Here is a 19,163-nt window from a genome sequence, read left to right as displayed (position 1 = left end):
GATAAAATTTTCAGTTTCCTTTTTGGGAGTAACAACATATATTCATGTAGTTTCTCTGTCTCTTTACTAGAGTAGATTCCTAACTTTCCAGCATTTTTAAACCATATCATAACAGTGGTAAGTGACCAAAGCTATTTTATTTTTCTCTAGGGCATATTTGTTCAGCTGGTCCAGGCAAATTCTCCAGCCTCATTGGTTGGTCTGAGATTTGGGGACCAAGTACTCCAGATCAATGGGGAAAACTGTGCAGGCTGGAGCTCTGATAAAGCACACAAGGTACTCAAACAGGCTTTTGGAGAGAAGATTACTATGACTGTTCGTGACAGGTAAGTTGACGAGACAGTTCAAATGGAGATTCAAGACTCGTTTCCATTTCCTTGGGCTTTTAAAATTCTGTGGATATAATACTTTGATGCAGAAGATTATCACCTTACTGATCAGCCTTATAATCTGTCAATTTGTGTGTTGCAGATTCTTCTTACATAGTTTTCTTTTTAAAGATTTTATTTATTTATTTGACAGAGATCACAAGTAGGCAGAGAGGCAGGGAGAGAGAGAAAGAGAGAGGAGGAGGAAGCAGGCTCCCTGCAGAGCAGAGAGCCCGATGTGGGGCTTGGTCCCAGGACCCCAGGATCATGATCTGAGCCGAAGGCAGAGGCTTTAAGCCACTGAGCCACCCAGGCACCCCATAGTTTTTGTGGGGTTTTTTTTTCTTTTGCATTCTGGTTTTGTATAGATCTTACTTCAGAGCTTTATTCATCCTCTAAGACGTTACTTTCTGTCTCTCTAGATCATAAAAAACAAATCTTGGAAAAGCTAGCAGGATGGTATCTGGCCTTGCTTCCCAGCTTGCTGCTTAAACGTCCGGCATAGGATGGACACAGTGCCAGGGTTCCTGCACAACTCCCAAGTGGTGTAGGATTTCTAAAAACCAAATCTGGCTTTTTTGGGTGGCTATAGTCTCTCTACTTGTCAAAGTGGGAAGATAGAATATTTTATTTAGCAGTTAGTTTATAACCTAAACATTTAGGTGCATGAAATAAGGGCCTTTATTTTCTTGCACCGTAATAAGTGTTAAGTTACAGTTAGCTTTTGGATTTTTATTCTTCTCAGTTAAACTTAGGTTTTATATAACCTTGTTTCCAGTTTCTCACACATGGTAGGTATTTTTAGTAAACATTTTGTAAATGAATACTGAATTTACCTTATATCTAAGGAAACTTTAAAAGAGTAACTTGGACCAATAGGAAGAAGGACATTTTTAATTTAATCCATTATGTTTACAGGCCCTTTGAACGGACAGTTACCATGCATAAGGATAGTACTGGACATGTTGGCTTTATCTTTAAAAATGGAAAGATAACATCCATAGTGAAAGATAGTTCTGCAGCCAGAAATGGTCTTCTCACAGACCATAACATCTGTGAAGTCAATGGGCAGAATGTCATTGGGCTGAAGGTAAGGAATAGAACTCCTGTCTTGTGCTGAAGTTTTATTTTAGCAACTGTCTTTTCCATTTGTCTGTTTCAATGGTATTTTCATCTTGACCCCCAAAATAGAAACTCAGTGGGGAGATGGGTGATGGGAACCTGGGGCTCTGGCTGTGCTCTCAGGCCAAAGGAATTACTTAAGGCTGTTTGGAATTAACATTCCTATAGCAAAGGGCTTGACTCTATGATCGTAGAAGTCCCTTGAACTAGAATTCTGTAGAGATGTAGGCATTGAAGATTTTGGTGACATTCTGAATGAATGATTGCTCAGCTTTTTCAACCCAGGAATGGTAGAAAATGAGTAGTAGTTTCTGTTTGTATTAGTACCTTGTTTTTTTTTCCTCTATAGATTCCTATTTTAAGTTATAAAGGTTTTCATTAAGATGTGTTCATGTCATAAACTTGGTTAACACTGCACCATTTAACTGAGGGGTGGTATTGTTAGAAAAATTATTTCATCTTAGTAATGAAAAGATGATTCTTTAAGCTAAAATATTTACTCAGTTTACATAGCAATTTTGTTTCCATCTATAAAATTGTGATTCTATAGAATTAAACTTGGTAAAAGAAACTGGAAAAAATGACAAATATCAAGGGTCAGATTTTAGAGATCTTAGCAAGATGTTAGAGGACATACATACTTAACCAAGAATAACATACTTTCATATTTTGAAATAAAGCCTTAATAATTTTTATTACATGTTTCCAACAGGATTCTCAAATTGCAGACATACTGTCAACATCTGAGACTGTAGTTACTATTACAATCATGCCTGCTTTTATCTTTGAACATATTATTAAACGGTAAGTATACAGTACTTCAATTAGATTCTTACAGTTTTCCGAGTTAAGGTACATTGCTTATATTAAGTCTCAAATCTTTGGTTCTTTTACTTAAGGGATGACATGGTATTTACCTAGAAATCTGAAGTTACTTATTTAAATCAGAGGAATTGGTAGGTAAGGACGATCTCTCACAACTTTGCAAGTACTGAATAAAATTCACCATACACTTCTGAAATGTTGATATTTTCTAGTTGGAAAGAGATATATGAGTAAAAGTGGGCAGGCTTTCCTTTTAGCTTTCAGTAAAATGGACTGCAGTTGCACTTTGCCTACAGCTTCTCTGCTCAGTAGAAATCTATTCTGGTGGTTCATGTTGGAGAATTCTTGTCTGTGGGATGTTAGGAGTAATGCTTTTGTTCTGAGAGCATCTGAGGAGGTAGGTAGAGGCATGCAGGGATGTGGGTGTGGTGCTAGGATGGGCCTTAGGAAAGGAGGTTTGTACACCTCTGAGTGAGGAATAGAAGAGAGGCATCAAGTGTTGTTACCTTCCCTAGAACTTTTAAAATCCTGGCTTCTATCATAGCTGTTTTTGCCAAGCCAACTTAGATCCTTCTTTCAGAATCTATCTTGCCTGTGGAAATAAGATTTAAAAGATTAAAAACATAATATCTTAATAAAATTTTTCAGTTTCTGGGTAGAAAGAAAAGGGAAGTGTTACAGTCAAGACTGCTTGTTCTCAAGTTCTCTTAAAACAGTGACAGGTTCCCCCTTACCATGTCCCTCCCAGTTCATAACATTGTTATCATTTTCCTTGTTTTTAGTCATCAGCTTTAATATATGAGGACTTACTTGTATCTTATCTAACTTTTCTAGCGAAGGTGCAGATGGTGTTTCACACTGGCTATATTTGCAAACAGATGGATTTCCCCTGAGACTAGATTTCCCCCGACACTCCTAGGTCTGAACTCATGTAAAATAAAAACAAAAACCCTTCCCTTTCCCCACAGTCCCACTTGATGCTAGCAAGTGCTGAATTTGAATGGGCATTTTTTTTTTGGATTAGCATAGCCTTTTTGAAAAAAGAAACCCAAACCACACTGTTTAATAAAGTTACTCTTTCATAGGATGGCACCAAGCATTATGAAAAGCCTGATGGATCATACCATTCCTGAAGTTTAAAAGTCTTGGCACAATGGAAACTTCACTGAACTCCAGTTTACTTCTTGGGCAACTTAACTTTATATTATGCACATGAAGCTTTCTAGGAGCCAGAGAGCATATGCTGCATGAAGACCTTTCTATCTTACATTATGGCTGGGAATCGTACTGTTCTGATTGGATATCTTGTTCACACTTCAAGATCATTGTAGCCTTATCCTGGTTTTACTGATGTGAAACTTTGGACAGATTTTAACTGATTTTCATAGAGTAGTTTCTCTACTGGAAACCCGAAGCTTTTACAAGCCATTATGATTAGAATGACTGATACAGGCTTAGCTCTGTGTTAGAACCAGTCACCTTTATCTTACATATCAAGTAGTGCTGTTCATATTACTTTAGTTCTATGGTATAATTGCATTTTTAATGTGTAACCATAGTACATGTAGAATGACTGCTTTTGATGTTTTTTAGTTCTGTGTGTGTGTGTGCGTGTAAAATACCAATTAAGTACACTGGTTTCATTCCATGTAAGCATTATACAGTGTATGTAGGTTGCTAGAGATTGTGTTGATCATCATTTAATTAGAACTACCTTTACTTAATATGCTTCAACTGTCGCCTTAACTGTGTTAAGCGTCTAGAATAAAAGCCAAAATATAACTATTGCTGCCTTTCTAAAACCCCAAATGCAGTTCTGTGTTAAACTGAAATGTACACTAGCCCAGAACAATGTAATGGTACATACTGAGCTATAGCATAGCTGCTTAGTTGCATTTGAGATTTTCTAGTCAGTTGTGTAATGGAAATTTCTTTCTTCTAAAACTTAACCGGTATTACTTTCTGAGAAATGATTCACTATATATTAAATGTTAAAAATTCTTATACCAAATAGGATAAAGTTTTGACTCCCTTTATTCATTTGTAGATTAAGTGGAATAATACTTAATTTTGTCTTTAACATTCTGTAACCTCACTACTTTGGGGTGGTCTTAGGATGTTTCCCAGGTAATCTGTTCCATTTCCTGACCCCTCCCTACAAAATGGAAGTGACACTTTATCCTGATTTTTTTTCTTTATGGTTTATGCCTATTTCATCTTAATTAAATATGTATAAATAAAGTGAACTTTTAGTCTGTTGCATCATTTGAAAGCGTCAGTGCCCTTCACCAAACTTTTGCATGACTTAGAGAACGGGTGCGTGAAGTTCACAACTTGGGCCTGTGGGAATCGTCTCCTGCAGCAGTGAGCATCCAGAGGCCCTGAGAAAAGCCGTCTGTGCCGAGAGCAGGTATGTCAGGAGGAGTGCTTCCACTTGGGAACCATGGTTGGCCAGACTGCACACTTACTGCTGAGCATCAGGAACTCAACAGAGGCCATGGGTGCTCTCTGCTATACCTGAGACCAAGTCATGTCCAATGACACTTAAAACTGACTTTGAAAACTATTACTCTGGTCATTTTTCCCCCATATCATACAGCCTACAAAATAAAACTCCTACAGCCTTTAAAAGCATTGTCATAATCTAAAAGGAGGTCAGTAGTGTGGCTTTACAGCTTACCTTGTTGAAATTTGGAAAAGCACACCAAACAGGGTTTCCCAGTTTACCTACCTAATTACCTAGATTTGAGTCAGGATGGTTCCAAAAATGTAAGAATGAATGACATTCATGACATTTTATGGTTTTCTAGAAGGAACAATACTTGAAGTTCTTAAAAGGTACTACTAGTCTTGGTAATCATTTAAATAAGAAAATGAAAACTGCTTTCATTACAGAAAAATATTTTTAATGTAGAAAAGATGAGCATTTAATAGCTATAATGAAATAAACCGTTCCTATACACAGTAAACTTAATTGCTAATCATTCCCCAGGTTCTTAGAATCTGAGGACAGTAGGTTATACAAAGTAACCACTCCAAGAAAACACATACCCAAAAACCCAGTGGGCAGCAATTCTTAGATTAGGAAGACAAAATAGAGTGACTCAGAAGTAGTAGAGAATACTGCACGTTTTCTTGGAAAATTCAAAATTGCTCAGTTTCCTGAAAGTTTTCCCATCTTAGTTTAGTATCTCTTAGCTACTTCTCTTTGCCACCCAAACCTGCCTTCTGACCATCAGCATACTAGGATGACCATCCACCTTTCAAATGTAATGTTTTCTCCCTAACACTGTCATATCTTTGTCTGCCTTAGAGGATGGCAACTAATGGCTTTCCGTGAAGTCACCATGATTTAGGAAGTTTAAAACCACAAATGTCTCATGTGGTAAAACTTCTAATTACTATCATTGCACATTCACCAGTTCATTTAAAAGTCTGGTTTAAAAATACATTAAATAGAGTTCAACTTAACATTCAGGAGAGGAAAAGGCACTTAATACTGCAATTTCCAGAACATAATTTGTCTGTCTTCCCCTCCCGTGATGATACTGCTACACTGTTCATTCATCCATATACATGTCACAGCACCTAAGAGAAAGAGACCTTGTGGTTAGGTGGTAAGTTGACCCAGGGGCCCCCCAAAATGTTCTCTCAAGTACTATGTTGTCTTCTCTCATCCTGTAATTGGTATGTAAATTAAAAATAACTGCTTGGTATAGGGAGCTTGTGAGCAATAAAACCACTTAAACATAAAGCTAAAATAACGGATGCAAATACTACTGCAGTGGTTAGGACATGGATAAGAGGAGAAGGCAGGAGCTGGTGGAAGTTGGCTAATTCCATTTCTGCAGGAAGGAGTCAAATAAATGTTGCTTAAAGCCAGTAAGTTGAGGATGACCTAAACAGATGACTTTATAATGTTAGGAAATAACCACATAACTTAGTGACAGAGGCAAGGGACTGAACGGGGGGGGGGCAGTTACTGGTCACAGTGGAAAGTAAATAGATACATATAACTGTAGTTATTAGAATTAAAAACCATAAAATCTTCCAGATGATCAGGAGGCAACCATGCAAATGTAAGCAAATGCAGTGAATCTCTACAAGATACTACGTGGGAAAAAAACCAAACGGGCAGAATAGTTAATATGCCTATAACTTACCCTCTCAATAATAAGAGGGCACAACTCCAGGACACACATCGTTCAGGGAGGAGAACAGCGGGGTTGGGGTGGGCTCAGTAGTGGAGGGAAAATCGTTCTCATTGTAATTTTTGTGTTGTTTGGGGTTTCATTAAAACTTCATGCCTGTATTTTTAAAACAACGATTCCAGCTTTTACTGTGGTTTTTAATTCTCCATGTGGAAGTTAATATAAAAACTTCCTTTTTGGAATCTAATGTCTTGTCAACAAAAATCTCAGTCCCAAAGGACTCCACCTGGCCAACCAAGGTGCTGGAGGGGAACACTGACAGTGTGGAGGGAAATGGTGTGTTTTCTGCTTGGGAAGAGTATGCTTCCTGATGGGAAAAGCAATTTGAGTTCAGTGTTTTAGGAAGAAAGGTGAAGTCAGCTGTATAACCGCTTACCCGCATGGCCCTGTATTCTCTCACTGATTTTTCCTCCGAGCAGGTCCCAAACAAGCAGTTCACCAGACTGACTTCCAGATAAAACAGAATTTCCATCCCAGATAAAGCATCTGCAAGCATGATTTAGAAACGATTATCTGATCAGTCCTCATGAAGGAGGGGCTCTATTACCCTGACAAAGCAAACCCACATGACAAGATCATGAACTTTTACGTGTCTTCCCCCACTAGTAACTCAGGAAATGTACCTCTGGGTCTCGTCCGAAGTCAGAGAAGAGATGAGCATTCCTGTCTGCACATCTATGACGTTGAGACAGCCATCTTCCCCTGTGCTGAGGACATGGCGACTGTCTGTAACACGAGGCAAAACGGCTTCAGAAGTGTGTTGAAGATTCTGACATTTTATCTCTGACATAACGTTCACTTTTGGACTCCTTGAGCTACTTATACTTAACCAATGACTCTCTTCTCCTTGAAATGCTCCTAAGCCACTGGGCTGATGACCCTTTGGTGTGAGTTCATTTGCATAAATTTAATTTCTCTGGGGAGCTGATGAAATAAGAACAATGTCCACTACAGGTTTTCTGTGGGTGCAAATGGCACGAGTAGACGTTACTGTGCCTGAAACAGCATCAGATACAGGTGACACTTTTATTGGCAGACTGCTTTCCTTTTTACATTCTTCTCTATTTTAAAGTAATAATTGTGATTCCCCCAGTTATCATCCGTAGTAAAAAGGATCATACTACCTGGGCTAAAAGCAGTATCACATACAGTCCCCGAATGGCACGGGATCTGATGCAATATGGTGGCTGTAGTGAGGTCCCAAATATTCACTGTGCCTTCTTTGGTGCCTGAAACCAACAATGTGCTTGCAGCATTTAGACTAATTGTATCTACCTAAGGAAGAAAACACAAAGTATTCCATTTAGAATCACAGTCATTAGTGGTTTTCCTAGGCTGACTCCGCTATGGGGACACAATAAATGTTCAACTCCACTGTACGGTGTACTGATATGACTACTGCAGATGTGTTTCAACATTGCCTATTGAATTATTTAAAAATGAAATTCTTCATATGCTAGTGGATAAAAGGAAATATTGGTAGGGTAACTGCAATGCTGGATTTTAATATTTTTAAATTTTTAGAGCATGTGCAAGAGTTCATGGGGGGAGCGGCAGAGGGAGAGAATTTCAGGTAAACTCCCCACTGACCATGGAGCTGGGCACGGGGCTTGAGCTCACAAACTAGGAGATCATGACCTGAGCCAGGACCTGAATCAGGAGTCGGATGCTTCACTGACGCAGCCACCCAGGCGCCCCATTTGCTGTTTTAACATAGTCTAAAATTGACAAGTTTCGGGATGATGCCTCCATGAGTTATAAACTGTACCATGATGCCAGGCGGTCTGAAGCACAGCGGACCCATGCTTATGTGAGGGATTTGGGAAAAGCGGGGGATCTCACGGTTGTATTTGCATGTCCACCTGGAGCTACAGACTACATAAATATCTCTCAACCTCAGCTCATCTGCCGATCATGCAAGTCAGGCATCAATTAGTACCTCGGAGAAAAGGCAGTACTGTCAGCTCTAGTGGGAGATGCAACAGGGGGACCTGACCCAGTGCAGCCGGCACGAGTGTGGCTCTCCTGGCTCATGTGTCCCTGTGTGTGCCCCCCAAGATTGTCAGAGGCCATCATGCTGGACAGACGGCCCTGTCTACTGTCTGTGTCAGAAAACACGAAACCTATACCCCAGATAGTTTGAGGGTATCCAAATATTCAGTATCATGCTCAGAAATTGGTATTTTGGAAATCAGATGGGACGGTAGTTAATTCTCAGGGAAAGGCAAATTGGAGGGGAAAAAAAAAAGCAGACTTGGGAACCCAAAGAGTCAAGTCAAAAGAACGGAGAGCCCATGCTCTCCTCCAGTAAGCAAAATAAAATGAAAATGAAAAAACAAAAACAAAAAAAACCACGGGTAAAACCAACTGCCGCCACCCACCCTCCCCGGGACTCAGGCTCAGCTTTTGAGAAGTGCTGTGGCTGGTACTCACGCTGACGTCGTGCTCCAGCTCGGCCAGCATGTCAAACTGCTGTCTCCTGGTGCATGTCATTTCTGCAGGAACACCAGACCACACCTAAGGTGGAATATATTGCAGAAGGTATTTGCAAACATTTAGAACGAAAGCATGTCTAACACATTCAAGAAAAGCACTCTTGACCAACCAATTGCTGGTTAATGTACTTGTCAACAAAATAAAGCTGTGAAATGCTTCCAGTTCCTTTCCTGCAGCGCTTGTGTTTTTATTCCCATTACAGCACTCACTGAGTGTCCACTGCACCTGTGTGTCTCTTTCTACCCTCTGTACTTGCTGTTGTATTCCGTGGTTTTTGTGCAAACTGAGGAAACATGAGTGTAAAAGTGTTGTAGTGTCTACTGAGGGTTTGAGAAGACCCAAAAAGGCAAGTCACCAAAAAACTTACTAAAATTAAAAAAAAATTTAAAAATTAAAAAAAACTTAATAAAATTTGGTGTAGGCAAGAAAACTGATAGGAATGGGGGAAATCCTGAAAAACTCTTGCAGGAATTCTAACAGTTTTAGGTTCTTGATTTCATTTTATATAAATGCAAATTGAAAGCTGAGGATGATGAGTACTGGTGTGGTCTTTGCAAGACAGTTGTGTAAGGTCCCAAAGAAGAGGGCAAGGATGGCCCCATATCAACAGAATAGTGAATGAATGTGCATTTATATGTTTTGACTTGAAATAAAATGCATTCCCTTTTCAGGAGTCCTCACTTAAACTTGACATTTTCTGATTGACAGATTAACTGCTAGTTCCGACTGTGTGAGATAAGAGCGGCTGTTACTGTATACAGTTGGCCCTTGAACAATATGTGGGGGGGAAGAGCTCCTACCCCCTACTCCATGCAGTTGAAAATCTACATGTAACTTTGACTCCCCCCAAATGTCACTGGTGACTGGGAGTCTTACAATAACATAAACAGTTGACCAATGTATTTTGTGTTACATGTACTGTACACTGTAGTCTTATAGTAAAGTAAGTTAGAGAAAAAAAAGTTAAGAAAATCATAAATTTACAGTATTGTATGTATTTATCAGCAAAACTCCACGTCTAAGCAGACTGTGCAGTTCAAACCTGTGTTGTTCACAAGTCACCTTTATTTCTCTATAACTCTGTTTTGTGAATTCTGCATCATTCCAACCCCCAGTTGAGCGCATAGTACAGAAATCGGGAAAACTTCCTATTGAGAAGTACACATGTTGGGAAAACAGAGGCGATAACATTCAGTATCTTTACAGATCACTGACGCTCTGTGAAAAGGAGTGAAGTGAGGGAGCACCCTAACAACAGGTGTGTAACGGTTTATAACACTTGCAGTATCCAAACATTTTAAGTTATAAAATCTATACAGACCTTTACGGTGGAGTCCCATGATGCTGAATACAGTCGGTTGTCATGCCAACAGATCTTACTAACGGCATCGTCATGTCCCATTAACGTGTCCTGGCGTCTTGCAAATGCTATAGAGTAAAAATAGCTAACAGAAAAGAGAAGGAGAATTATTAAAAAGCATTCCAGCTTAATTTGGAGACTCTTAAACACATATTCAAGGAGTATTACGTTGTTTAATTCTACACTAAGACTCACTAGAATTACAAAATACTATTCTAATGTTAGAATATCTGACTTTGAAACTAGAAATGTCCAGGTCTGGCTCATTTGTGTTTTCACTTCAGGTTAAAACAGAAAAACAGAGTCCAGTGGGAGAAATTACTAGATTCATACAATCACAGTCAAAGCCACCAGTACTAGCCTTATCTAATATCTGCTCCTTTTATAAACAAATGCAGTGTCCCACCAATGAAGACTTGTCCTTTCCTGCCTTCTGTCCACAAAGACAGCTATTCCATGTGTGGAATTACACCAGGAGCACACTCAGATACATACACATTATTATCCCACGAAGAACTAATGACAGTGGCATCTCCTGGCAAAAGTAAACAAGATGATAAAGCCTGAAATACAAATGGTTTGACATTAATTATATATAATAATTAGTAAATCCCTAACATGTTAAAACTATCTGTAAGCTCCCCCCAAAATTAATGCTTAAATTATGTTTATTCTGGCCTTCCTCGTTATTTGGGAAGTGTTTTTTTTTCAACTGGCTAATTCTAGATGTTAGGTTCCTTCCCAAGTGTAAACAAGTAAGTGTGTCCAGGGCACGTGGATCTAGCCTGCGGGCGTTCAGGGGCTCTGGAGGGCTCCCAGAGCCCTGGGCTGACGAATTCCTCACGCGGGTAAATCGTGAGGGGAGGGTGGGCTGCATGTTATTCTCAAGGAGCCTCTCTAGATTACAGGCTTCCACAGGTAGGGAGAACTTCCAAAATTCTTTAGGGACTTTCAAAACCATACGGATGTTTTACATTAACAATAAAATGTGCTTTTTCAGAAGAATTGGTTTTCTAGAATTCAGGGTCCTATTCACTCAGAAATGCATACATTATTTATAAAACACAGACATGTTTAGTTTGACAGTTCCAGAAAAGGAAAGAATTATTAAGGGGAATTCTACTGGTTGGCACTTCTAGTTTTCTAGGCTACAAGCAAAATCACTGTATTCTGAAAAAGAAGCACCCTGAAAAATTTTAAACTGAATTTAGAAGTAACGTCACTGAGGTATCTTGTAGACATCACACAGGAAAAACCCAACTGCTTGGGGAGAAACGAAATGCCATCATGTGTGTATAAAACAAAGTGCTACATGAATTTCCATCATATCACTGGTTTAAAATTAAAATGAACTCACCATATTTGAAAACGATATACTTCTTTGTAGCATTTTGGATTCCTTGGAGAACATCTTCAGGGTGGAATCTGGTTTAATGATGAGAAGGCAGACATATGAGAAAGATTTCCTGACACTTACAGAGGATAAACAACAGTGGAGGCAGCAGGAGCGGGGCAGGGGGTGAGGCCAGAGGATCTGGGGCCCCATCTGGTGACCTGTCATCCCATGACAAGGAAACCAATGCATACCCAGTCCAGGCCCAGCACACTGCTCACATTTCAGCATGACCGAACCCGGAACAGGCCTAGTCACTGACAGAAGCTCAAAGTTAAAGAGAAGGAGCATCGGGGTGGCTCAGTCAATGAAGCGTCTACCTTTGGCTCAGGTCATGATCTCAGGGTCCTGGGATTGAGTCCCACATTGGGCTCCCTGCACAGTGGGGAGCCTGCTTCTCTGTCTCCCTCTCTTCCTCCCCCAGCTCATGATCTTTCTCGCAAATAAATAAAGAAAATCTTAAAAAAAAAAAAAAAGTTAAAGGGGAGTAAAATAGCAATTTTAAAGACAACAAAAATCATGGATATATAGATATTTAAAAAAAAAAAAATTTTTTAAACCAATTGCCCAGTTATGGTATGCTACCCCTGAACTGAGTTAGCATTTATGAAGCAATCACTGACTTCCTAAAGAATAATAAAGCAGGGATTAAAATGTCCTTGCCTAACAGAAGCCTGAAAAAGTGTACAAAGGCAATCTCTTGGGAACCAAGACTTGCAAAAATGACTATGAACTCTGAACGTCCCATATTTGAAAGAAGGAACACATTTCCTAATTTGTAAACTCAAAACATGATAAAGAAAAGGTAAAAATGAGCTTGAAATAATTTCTTCGGTATAGTAAAATTTAACATTTCGACCTCATTTTTGCAGTAACAATACACACAGGTCTTGAGACTTCATCAAGCTGAAACACTCTCTAGCATTCAGCTTGGAAACAAAATCCAGCGAGTAAACACAGCATTACCTGAACTTTACCCTCTGGGTGACACTCAACTCTGAGCCTCTTCCTGACCGTGCTGCTGACTCTGAAGAATGCCTTTTCTAGCAGGCATTTCTGAGTCATCACCACAAAGTCTACTGTAGCTTATGAATTTGGGGGATCCTACAGGAAGCCGTAACTCAGCCCAGGATGTGAGGATGCTGTTCTCAAAACAGATGACTCTGTGCCCATGCTAGAGGGGAGCCTGCCGGAGCCTGGCTCACAGCTAAAGAGCCCCCTGAGTGCCCACACAGCCAAACATAGACCACGTGTGTATGAGCAAGGAAGGTCCCTTGGGGGTGACTATCAGGATATGCATAGATCGGTACTATAGGTTATTAACAGAAGAAACAAAGAGAAAAAAACAAAGGCTTCTCACTTAAAACAAAACAAAACAAAACCAAAAAAAAAAAACCCTCTTTCCCCTTCACTTGGTAAATTTACAAAGAAGGGATATCATGTTTAATGAGCATCCGGGGTTTCAAGCCTCGACGCTCCCCAACGTCCCCACTCATGGTTTACAAGGTCATACAAGTACAGGAGGCTGAGGGACTTAAACCCTGGCGGACAAATCCAGCTACGAACACAGGCTCTGCTTGCTGATAAAGCTTTAGTGAGAAAATGCTTTCACCATACAGCATTCGGTCTCGTGTGATGGTGCTGGCACACTCGGGGGACAGGATCCTGGGAGAAGGCGGAGCGCTTCCCCCTGTCAGGGCACCTGCTGACCCCAATGGGGCCCGGCTGCACGTCACTTCCTTTGGCCGACAACAGAACCATTATCTGTGCTTTGTGCAAAATTCTGTTGTATGCATCCTGAGGTTATCCCTGAGAGAGCGAGGAAGGACGTGCTACAGATAATGAACCACCGTGAGCGACCCTGAGAGCGGTAAGCCAGACTTCTCCGGGAGGGTTTGGTTGGACGGCCCCATTTCCAGACTTAATCGATGAAACACATAATTTTCTCCAATAAGGCTAAAGGAAAAGTCCCCTCCAAAACAGCCGGCTACTGTCAGAGCGAATTGTCTTAAAATCTAAGCAGGATGACTTAGAATCTGATAAAGTAGAACATTAACAATGTGTCCCTTGTATTTCCAGTGAAATTCCACAACAAATGCCCTGAAATGCATAGCCCGTGACACAAATGAAACACCTAACAGCAAAGGTGCACTTGTCCATGCTCCCATGCACAGTGCCCTGGGATGCCCCGGCTACACTCTGCAGCTGCCCAGCTGTTCTGGGGCCTCCCACCTAGCAAGGAGCTGGGAGTGAGCTCTTTGTGCCCACCCTGTCCCTGAAATTTCTGGAAATCTTGTCAGCAATGCAATCTCATAATTGTTTCTGGCAAACTGCAATGACGTTTTCTGCAAAATGCCACAAACCCCTCAAAAGTCACTTTCTGTGGAGACAGCACACCCAAGTGCAATCCTTGACTCAGTACCAAGAAACCTGGATTCTTCGCGGTTCCAGGTAAACCACTGTTCAGGCAGGAAAACTCACCTTGTGAGGTTGTAAACACGGAAGACCCGTTACAAGAGACCGCTATTCCGGTAACTGCCCTGTTTAAAGACAGAGGTTTATAAGTTACCAACATCCATGAGCTGGGACACTCGTCTCTTTTTTTTGTTTTGTTTTTTAAAGATTTTATTTATTTATTTGACAGAGAGAAATCACAAGTAGATGGAGAGGCAGGCAGAGAGAGAGAGAGGGAAGCAGGCTCCCTGCTGAGCAGAGAGCCCGATGCGGGACTTGATCCCAGGACCCTGAGATCATGACCTGAGCCGAAGGCAGCGGCTTAACCCACTGAGCCACCCAGGCGCCCCACTCGTCTCTTTCAAGTCCTGAATTTCATTTTCGCAAGTGTCTGTATTTATTTTTGTCACAGCCTGTCTGCTGGATCTGTCCTGCACACATAACACCTGCCATGAACAAATCATCAGTTGGGAGCTTCAAATTTTGTTTCTGGTGAGACCTGTGGCCAGAAACCATTCCCCCTCTCGGCTTCCCTAGCTGCCACAGTCAAAGTCGAACATCTTCCCGATGCCGTGAATTGGCTTCTCCTCAATTCCACCTTATCTGACTGTCCCCCAAATTGCTGAAACTCTCCTTTACGAGCACTTCACTTGCTTTGCTGCTGAATCGAATTTACCGAGCCTCGGTTCAGTGAGGATACTCTGTCTGGTGCTGCCATTTCCTTTTACGGGTTCCTTCCCGTCTACACTGTGGGAGGATAGGGTCTTTTTCTGTGGGTCACTTAGAGACTCTGAGAAAAGGAAAGCCACTGTTAGAACGGATGAGGTGGATCTATGGATTTCTTGGCAGGAGGGTGTGCTCTGGTCCCTAGCCTTGGATCTGAAGTGGACTGGGACATTCAGACCACCCGTGACCCATGGTGTCTGTGGTATCAATATGTCAGGATATCTGTGCCATCAAGCAGATCCCCAGGCCCGTCTCTGAGCCTGGGTTTTCTCATCCATAACAGGATGGCTCAGGGGAGCTCAGTGCTTCTCAAACCTTCCTACCAAAATGTGTGAATACCTTTATGGCAGAAGTCTAAACACTCATAACCCCTCTGGGCCTGACAGCAAGCTCTTTTTCTGAAAGTATGGGTATTATTTTTAAAACTCCTGTGAACTTCGCCGTTTGATCTCTCGCCCTCTCCACATACTTGTAAATTTTTAAAAGGACACATCTTCCCCTACAACATCTGTGAGTTCAACACTTGGAGAAGATCTACCATGTTTCTCCCATCAAAGACTTGAGGGGCTGTGTACCCTATGTATCCCAGTTTGAGAGGCACAGAACTACCTGCTGGCTGCAGACCCCCTCCTGGGCTCCAGAAGGACCAGCAGGAGACATGACAGCATGGAAGACTGACATAAATCCATTCTGTGTCAAATTTCCCCTTACCACGTTGACTACACTTGGCTGATCACCACAGACATTGTTGGGGGGAGAAAAACCCATCAAGATAACACGGAAAGAGAGTTCCCACCCTCTTAACTCCACTTAAAACAGTGTCACTCCAGGTCAAGACCCCGGGTTTGGCAAGGATGGCAGAGGGGTGCTCTTACTCTTTGTGGATTTTATATTGCTCCTGTAACTGCAGTTTGGTGATGTTATTCCAGGCCAGGCTTTTACTTTCTTCGGTCAGGTCTTCAAAAGACTCTTCACCTGGAGAGACTACATTGAATTGCTGCCCAGTGAAGTCAGCTGAATTATTAACAAGCACCGGAGACAACAAGCATCAGGGCCACAATATTTTCTATTATAACCAAATGACCAAGGAAACACAGTGCCCCACTGAAGCATAACTACCCTGAAATGTGCTAGGGAGCTCCACGTTTGTTAAGGGAAAATGACAGAATGTATAATCTAAATAACATAAAAATCCTTGGGAGACAGACTGAAAAGTATCTTTGCAGACTGAAGTCTTTTTATACTCTTACCAGTGTTCTTGAAGTTTTCACTCAGCCCCTGCCTTAGGAACTTCAGGAAACACCAGTCCGAGTAACTATTTCCTTGTCAGTAATCATTGCAAGAGCCTGACTGTTCCCTAGAAATGCTGCGGTTTCCTTTTAGTTTCGAGGGGGAGAAAGCAGACTTGCATTCCAAGCTACAAGTGCCCTGGCCAGCATGAGAGAAGTCCCTCCTGCCATCTGAAGGGCCGGGCAATGGCTCCCTAGGATGATCACAAGACACTGGTGTGAGCCTGGTGACTAAGCGGGGCACGGGTTTAAGAGGCATCACAAGATAATCTCATGGTCTTTATGACTGAACCCCGTGGGCCATTATCTCTTAGAGAAGAAAGGCCGGCTACCTGGGGTCCCGGGCCCCTGTGAGCTGTTCCTCCGGCCTGAGAGTACACTCCACTCTCGGCACCTATGAGGTCCCCGGGTGCCTGGAACCGACAGGAGTGTAGATGATAAGAAATCAAGGGACTTTGCTCCCAGGGTTCCACATAGTGTCAGATTCCTCCTGGGAGCCTGTGGGCCTGAGGCCATCCTATATGAAATGTGAAACACAGGTAACTGGCTGAAGGGGAGTACTCTTTCCTCCTTCTCCAAATACTAGATGTCACAACAGGTCAAGTTCTTGTAGCATCTAGCGCATGCCAGGCACACAACACACTCTGTGTTTGTTCGTCAAATGACTAAGAAAATGAATCAAATGAAAATTACCAAACACCCTGAATTCAAGATCTGTATGTGGGGATGGAGGAGGAGAGTGAGGGATGGCGAAGTTGTTTCTGGGAGAGAGCAGGGGAGAGTGGGGCCAGGGTGACCGTGGGAGCAGCATGGCCGGGACGGCCAGTGTGACAGTGAAGGGGTAAGCATAAAACACTGGCTCGGAAAACCACAGAAAAGGTGAAGGAGAAAAACAACAGCAACAACAAAATACTGCCAAGTCTCGTGGAATGGGAGTAATACCACCGGGAAAGAAAAGTAACCTGATTTTCTTTAAAATCAGCAGTTAAAACAAAGACAAAACAACAACAAAAACAGGCTTGTCGAAGCTGTTTTTCAGGAGAATGGAGGACGGCCGTCGGGGGTCCCAGCACAATCACCCCTGGGCCACAGGCTGCTCATGGCTCTCCTGTTCTAGAGAACCTTCAGGAACATCTGACTCAGGAAAAAAAAGCTGCGGGTGCCCCCATTTATTCTCCATCCGCACTCACCTGGAGAATCCGCCGTGGGATCATCAGGACTGCAGGCCTGGGTGACAGTTTTCAACTTTGGGGTGATTCGTCGAGGATGTGGGGTCACAAAGAGTTGTTTTGGAGTCTGGCCAAACTCCAGGATTTGGGTCAGCATGGCCACTTTCTCGTCAGGGTCCTCGATGCTTTGGGACAGAACACAAGTAATGCAGTGAACCATGAGGTTCCAGTCCCCCCAGAGCACGAATGTCAAACAATGTGGCTCAACAGGAGAGAGATTTAATCCTCAAACAGGAACAGCGACTCTGTGCCAGGACAGTCCAAGCCTCATCACAGATCTTTAGAGAGTTTTCTGAGGCTCGGTGACTTACCTAACGGGGAAAGCAAGATATAATTCACTGTAAAATTTCCACACCTTCATATGATCAAAGAGCTGCATTCATCATTTAGACAAAGAGTTTTTTCGTAACTCAAGTAGAAACTCCTTCTAGATGTATAGGTACCTGTTCAAGTCTACGCCTCCTTCATAGGTCAGGGGATGAAATACTGAAAAAAAGATGAAAAACTCTCTTGAAAGGGGTAGTACTGTTTGGTTATAATAGACATTCCACACAGACTCTGATATAAAACTCAAGAACTTTGAACACATGGTTTCAAAGAATCTCATGGTCACTTTGCAAGAAAAGACTAATAAAAACCAACGGCAATAAATATCAACCCGAGTTATCTTTCGCTGAGCAGAAATCCAACTGGCAGGTGAGACAGCCTCTTATCTCCAGGTGTTTGCTGGTGAGCACCTCTGCCCCAGGGGAAGCGCCAGTCACCCCGCACTGCCCTGCGCCTGTCCACCCCGCACTGCTGGCTCCTCGTCAGCAGCTGGCACCTGCAGCCCGGTGGCAGGTAAGGAGGAGGCTGAGGAGGGTGCGCTGCGGCTGGTTTCTTTCTGCTCCGTTAACAGGAAGCCCTGGGGCCCTTTAGAGGAAGGAGGGGTGGGCGGCACTCTTCTACCACATTCTGATTGAGTCTGAATCGAAATCCATGAGTGGGGTGGAGAGCACATGCTAACACTGGAAGACTTTAGATCTGGGGATCGGGGCAAAGTTGGGGTCCTTTAGGCAGAAATCCTTCCTCCTCTGTTACTCAGTACCTGACCCAGGGCCATGGAGTGGGGGGCCACCCTCTGCTGACAGAAGATGCTTCTGCCAAGCATGAGCTTGGGCTGCTCTGGCTGCATTTTTTTTCTCTTTTTGCTTGTGATTTCATCAAACGCTATATGACATTTCTGAGACCCTCACTTACCATTGTGGGCCTCAACGGCATCACTCCCTTTCTGCTTGTAGCCGAATATTAGATCGATCCACTCGTGGAGGTGCTCCGACACGTAATTGCTTTCCAGCGCATCCTTGCTCTTCTGGAGGAAGTCCTCGGGACCTGTTAGATGAGACTCCATCAGAACGTCACTGTCTTCCTTTACTCTCTCCCATCTCTTCTGTCTATCCACATGCAGATAAAGCTTCTAGGAGAGGCAAGAGGCACATATTTCTTAATGAGGCTTTTTGGGCCCCATCAGATAAAATATATCCTGGCGGGGGGAAGGGAGTGGTGAAGATCACTCTCACATTTAGATCTTTCAAATGCGTATTGATGTTTTTAAGTCATAGACTCACAGGCTAGTTCTGATTTGGAACAGAACTGATAGCGCCTCATTTACATAGAGAATTCTACTGCTATTTTAAAAAATCGAGGCTAC

General features: G+C 42.3%; 2 protein-coding genes across 6 annotated transcripts in view; one reads left to right on the top strand and one right to left on the bottom strand.

Annotated features, from left to right (window-relative positions):
- Positions 1-4,556, top strand: part of LOC122904577 (syndecan binding protein) — a 39,166-nt gene extending 34,610 nt beyond the window's left edge. For all 4 annotated transcript variants that reach the window (XM_044245555.1, XM_044245554.1, XM_044245557.1 and 1 more), the window contains exons 6-9: positions 151-326; positions 1,287-1,458; positions 2,203-2,294; positions 3,401-4,556. In XM_044245555.1, the coding sequence (XP_044101490.1) occupies positions 151-326; positions 1,287-1,458; positions 2,203-2,294; positions 3,401-3,455 (495 nt within the window). In that variant the 3' untranslated portion in view covers positions 3,456-4,556. The remainder of the gene's footprint in view (positions 1-150; positions 327-1,286; positions 1,459-2,202; positions 2,295-3,400) is intronic.
- A 643-nt stretch (positions 4,557-5,199) lies between these two features.
- NSMAF (neutral sphingomyelinase activation associated factor) overlaps positions 5,200-19,163 on the bottom strand; it is a 58,415-nt gene continuing 44,451 nt past the window's right edge. Inside the window, exons 19-31 of one of the 2 annotated variants that reach the window (XM_044245552.1) lie at positions 18,713-18,844; positions 17,917-17,959; positions 17,435-17,598; positions 15,831-15,969; positions 14,257-14,315; positions 11,740-11,807; positions 10,878-10,945; positions 10,344-10,467; positions 8,960-9,043; positions 7,651-7,801; positions 7,150-7,252; positions 6,903-7,012; positions 5,200-5,903 (exon numbers count right to left, since the gene is read on the bottom strand). In XM_044245552.1, the coding sequence (XP_044101487.1) occupies positions 5,809-5,903; positions 6,903-7,012; positions 7,150-7,252; positions 7,651-7,801; positions 8,960-9,043; positions 10,344-10,467; positions 10,878-10,945; positions 11,740-11,807; positions 14,257-14,315; positions 15,831-15,969; positions 17,435-17,598; positions 17,917-17,959; positions 18,713-18,844 (1,340 nt within the window). In that variant the 3' untranslated portion in view covers positions 5,200-5,808. The remainder of the gene's footprint in view (positions 5,904-6,902; positions 7,013-7,149; positions 7,253-7,650; positions 7,802-8,959; positions 9,044-10,343; positions 10,468-10,877; positions 10,946-11,739; positions 11,808-14,256; positions 14,316-15,830; positions 15,970-17,434; positions 17,599-17,916; positions 17,960-18,712; positions 18,845-19,163) is intronic. The other variant, XM_044245553.1, reaches the window with a different exon arrangement.

Source organism: Neovison vison, chromosome 4 (genome assembly GCF_020171115.1).
Source record: "Neovison vison isolate M4711 chromosome 4, ASM_NN_V1, whole genome shotgun sequence".
NCBI classification, from domain to species: domain Eukaryota; kingdom Metazoa; phylum Chordata; class Mammalia; order Carnivora; family Mustelidae; genus Neogale; species Neogale vison.
Note: the sequence above shows the minus strand (reverse complement) of the source record. Positions and strands in the feature narration are given on the sequence as shown.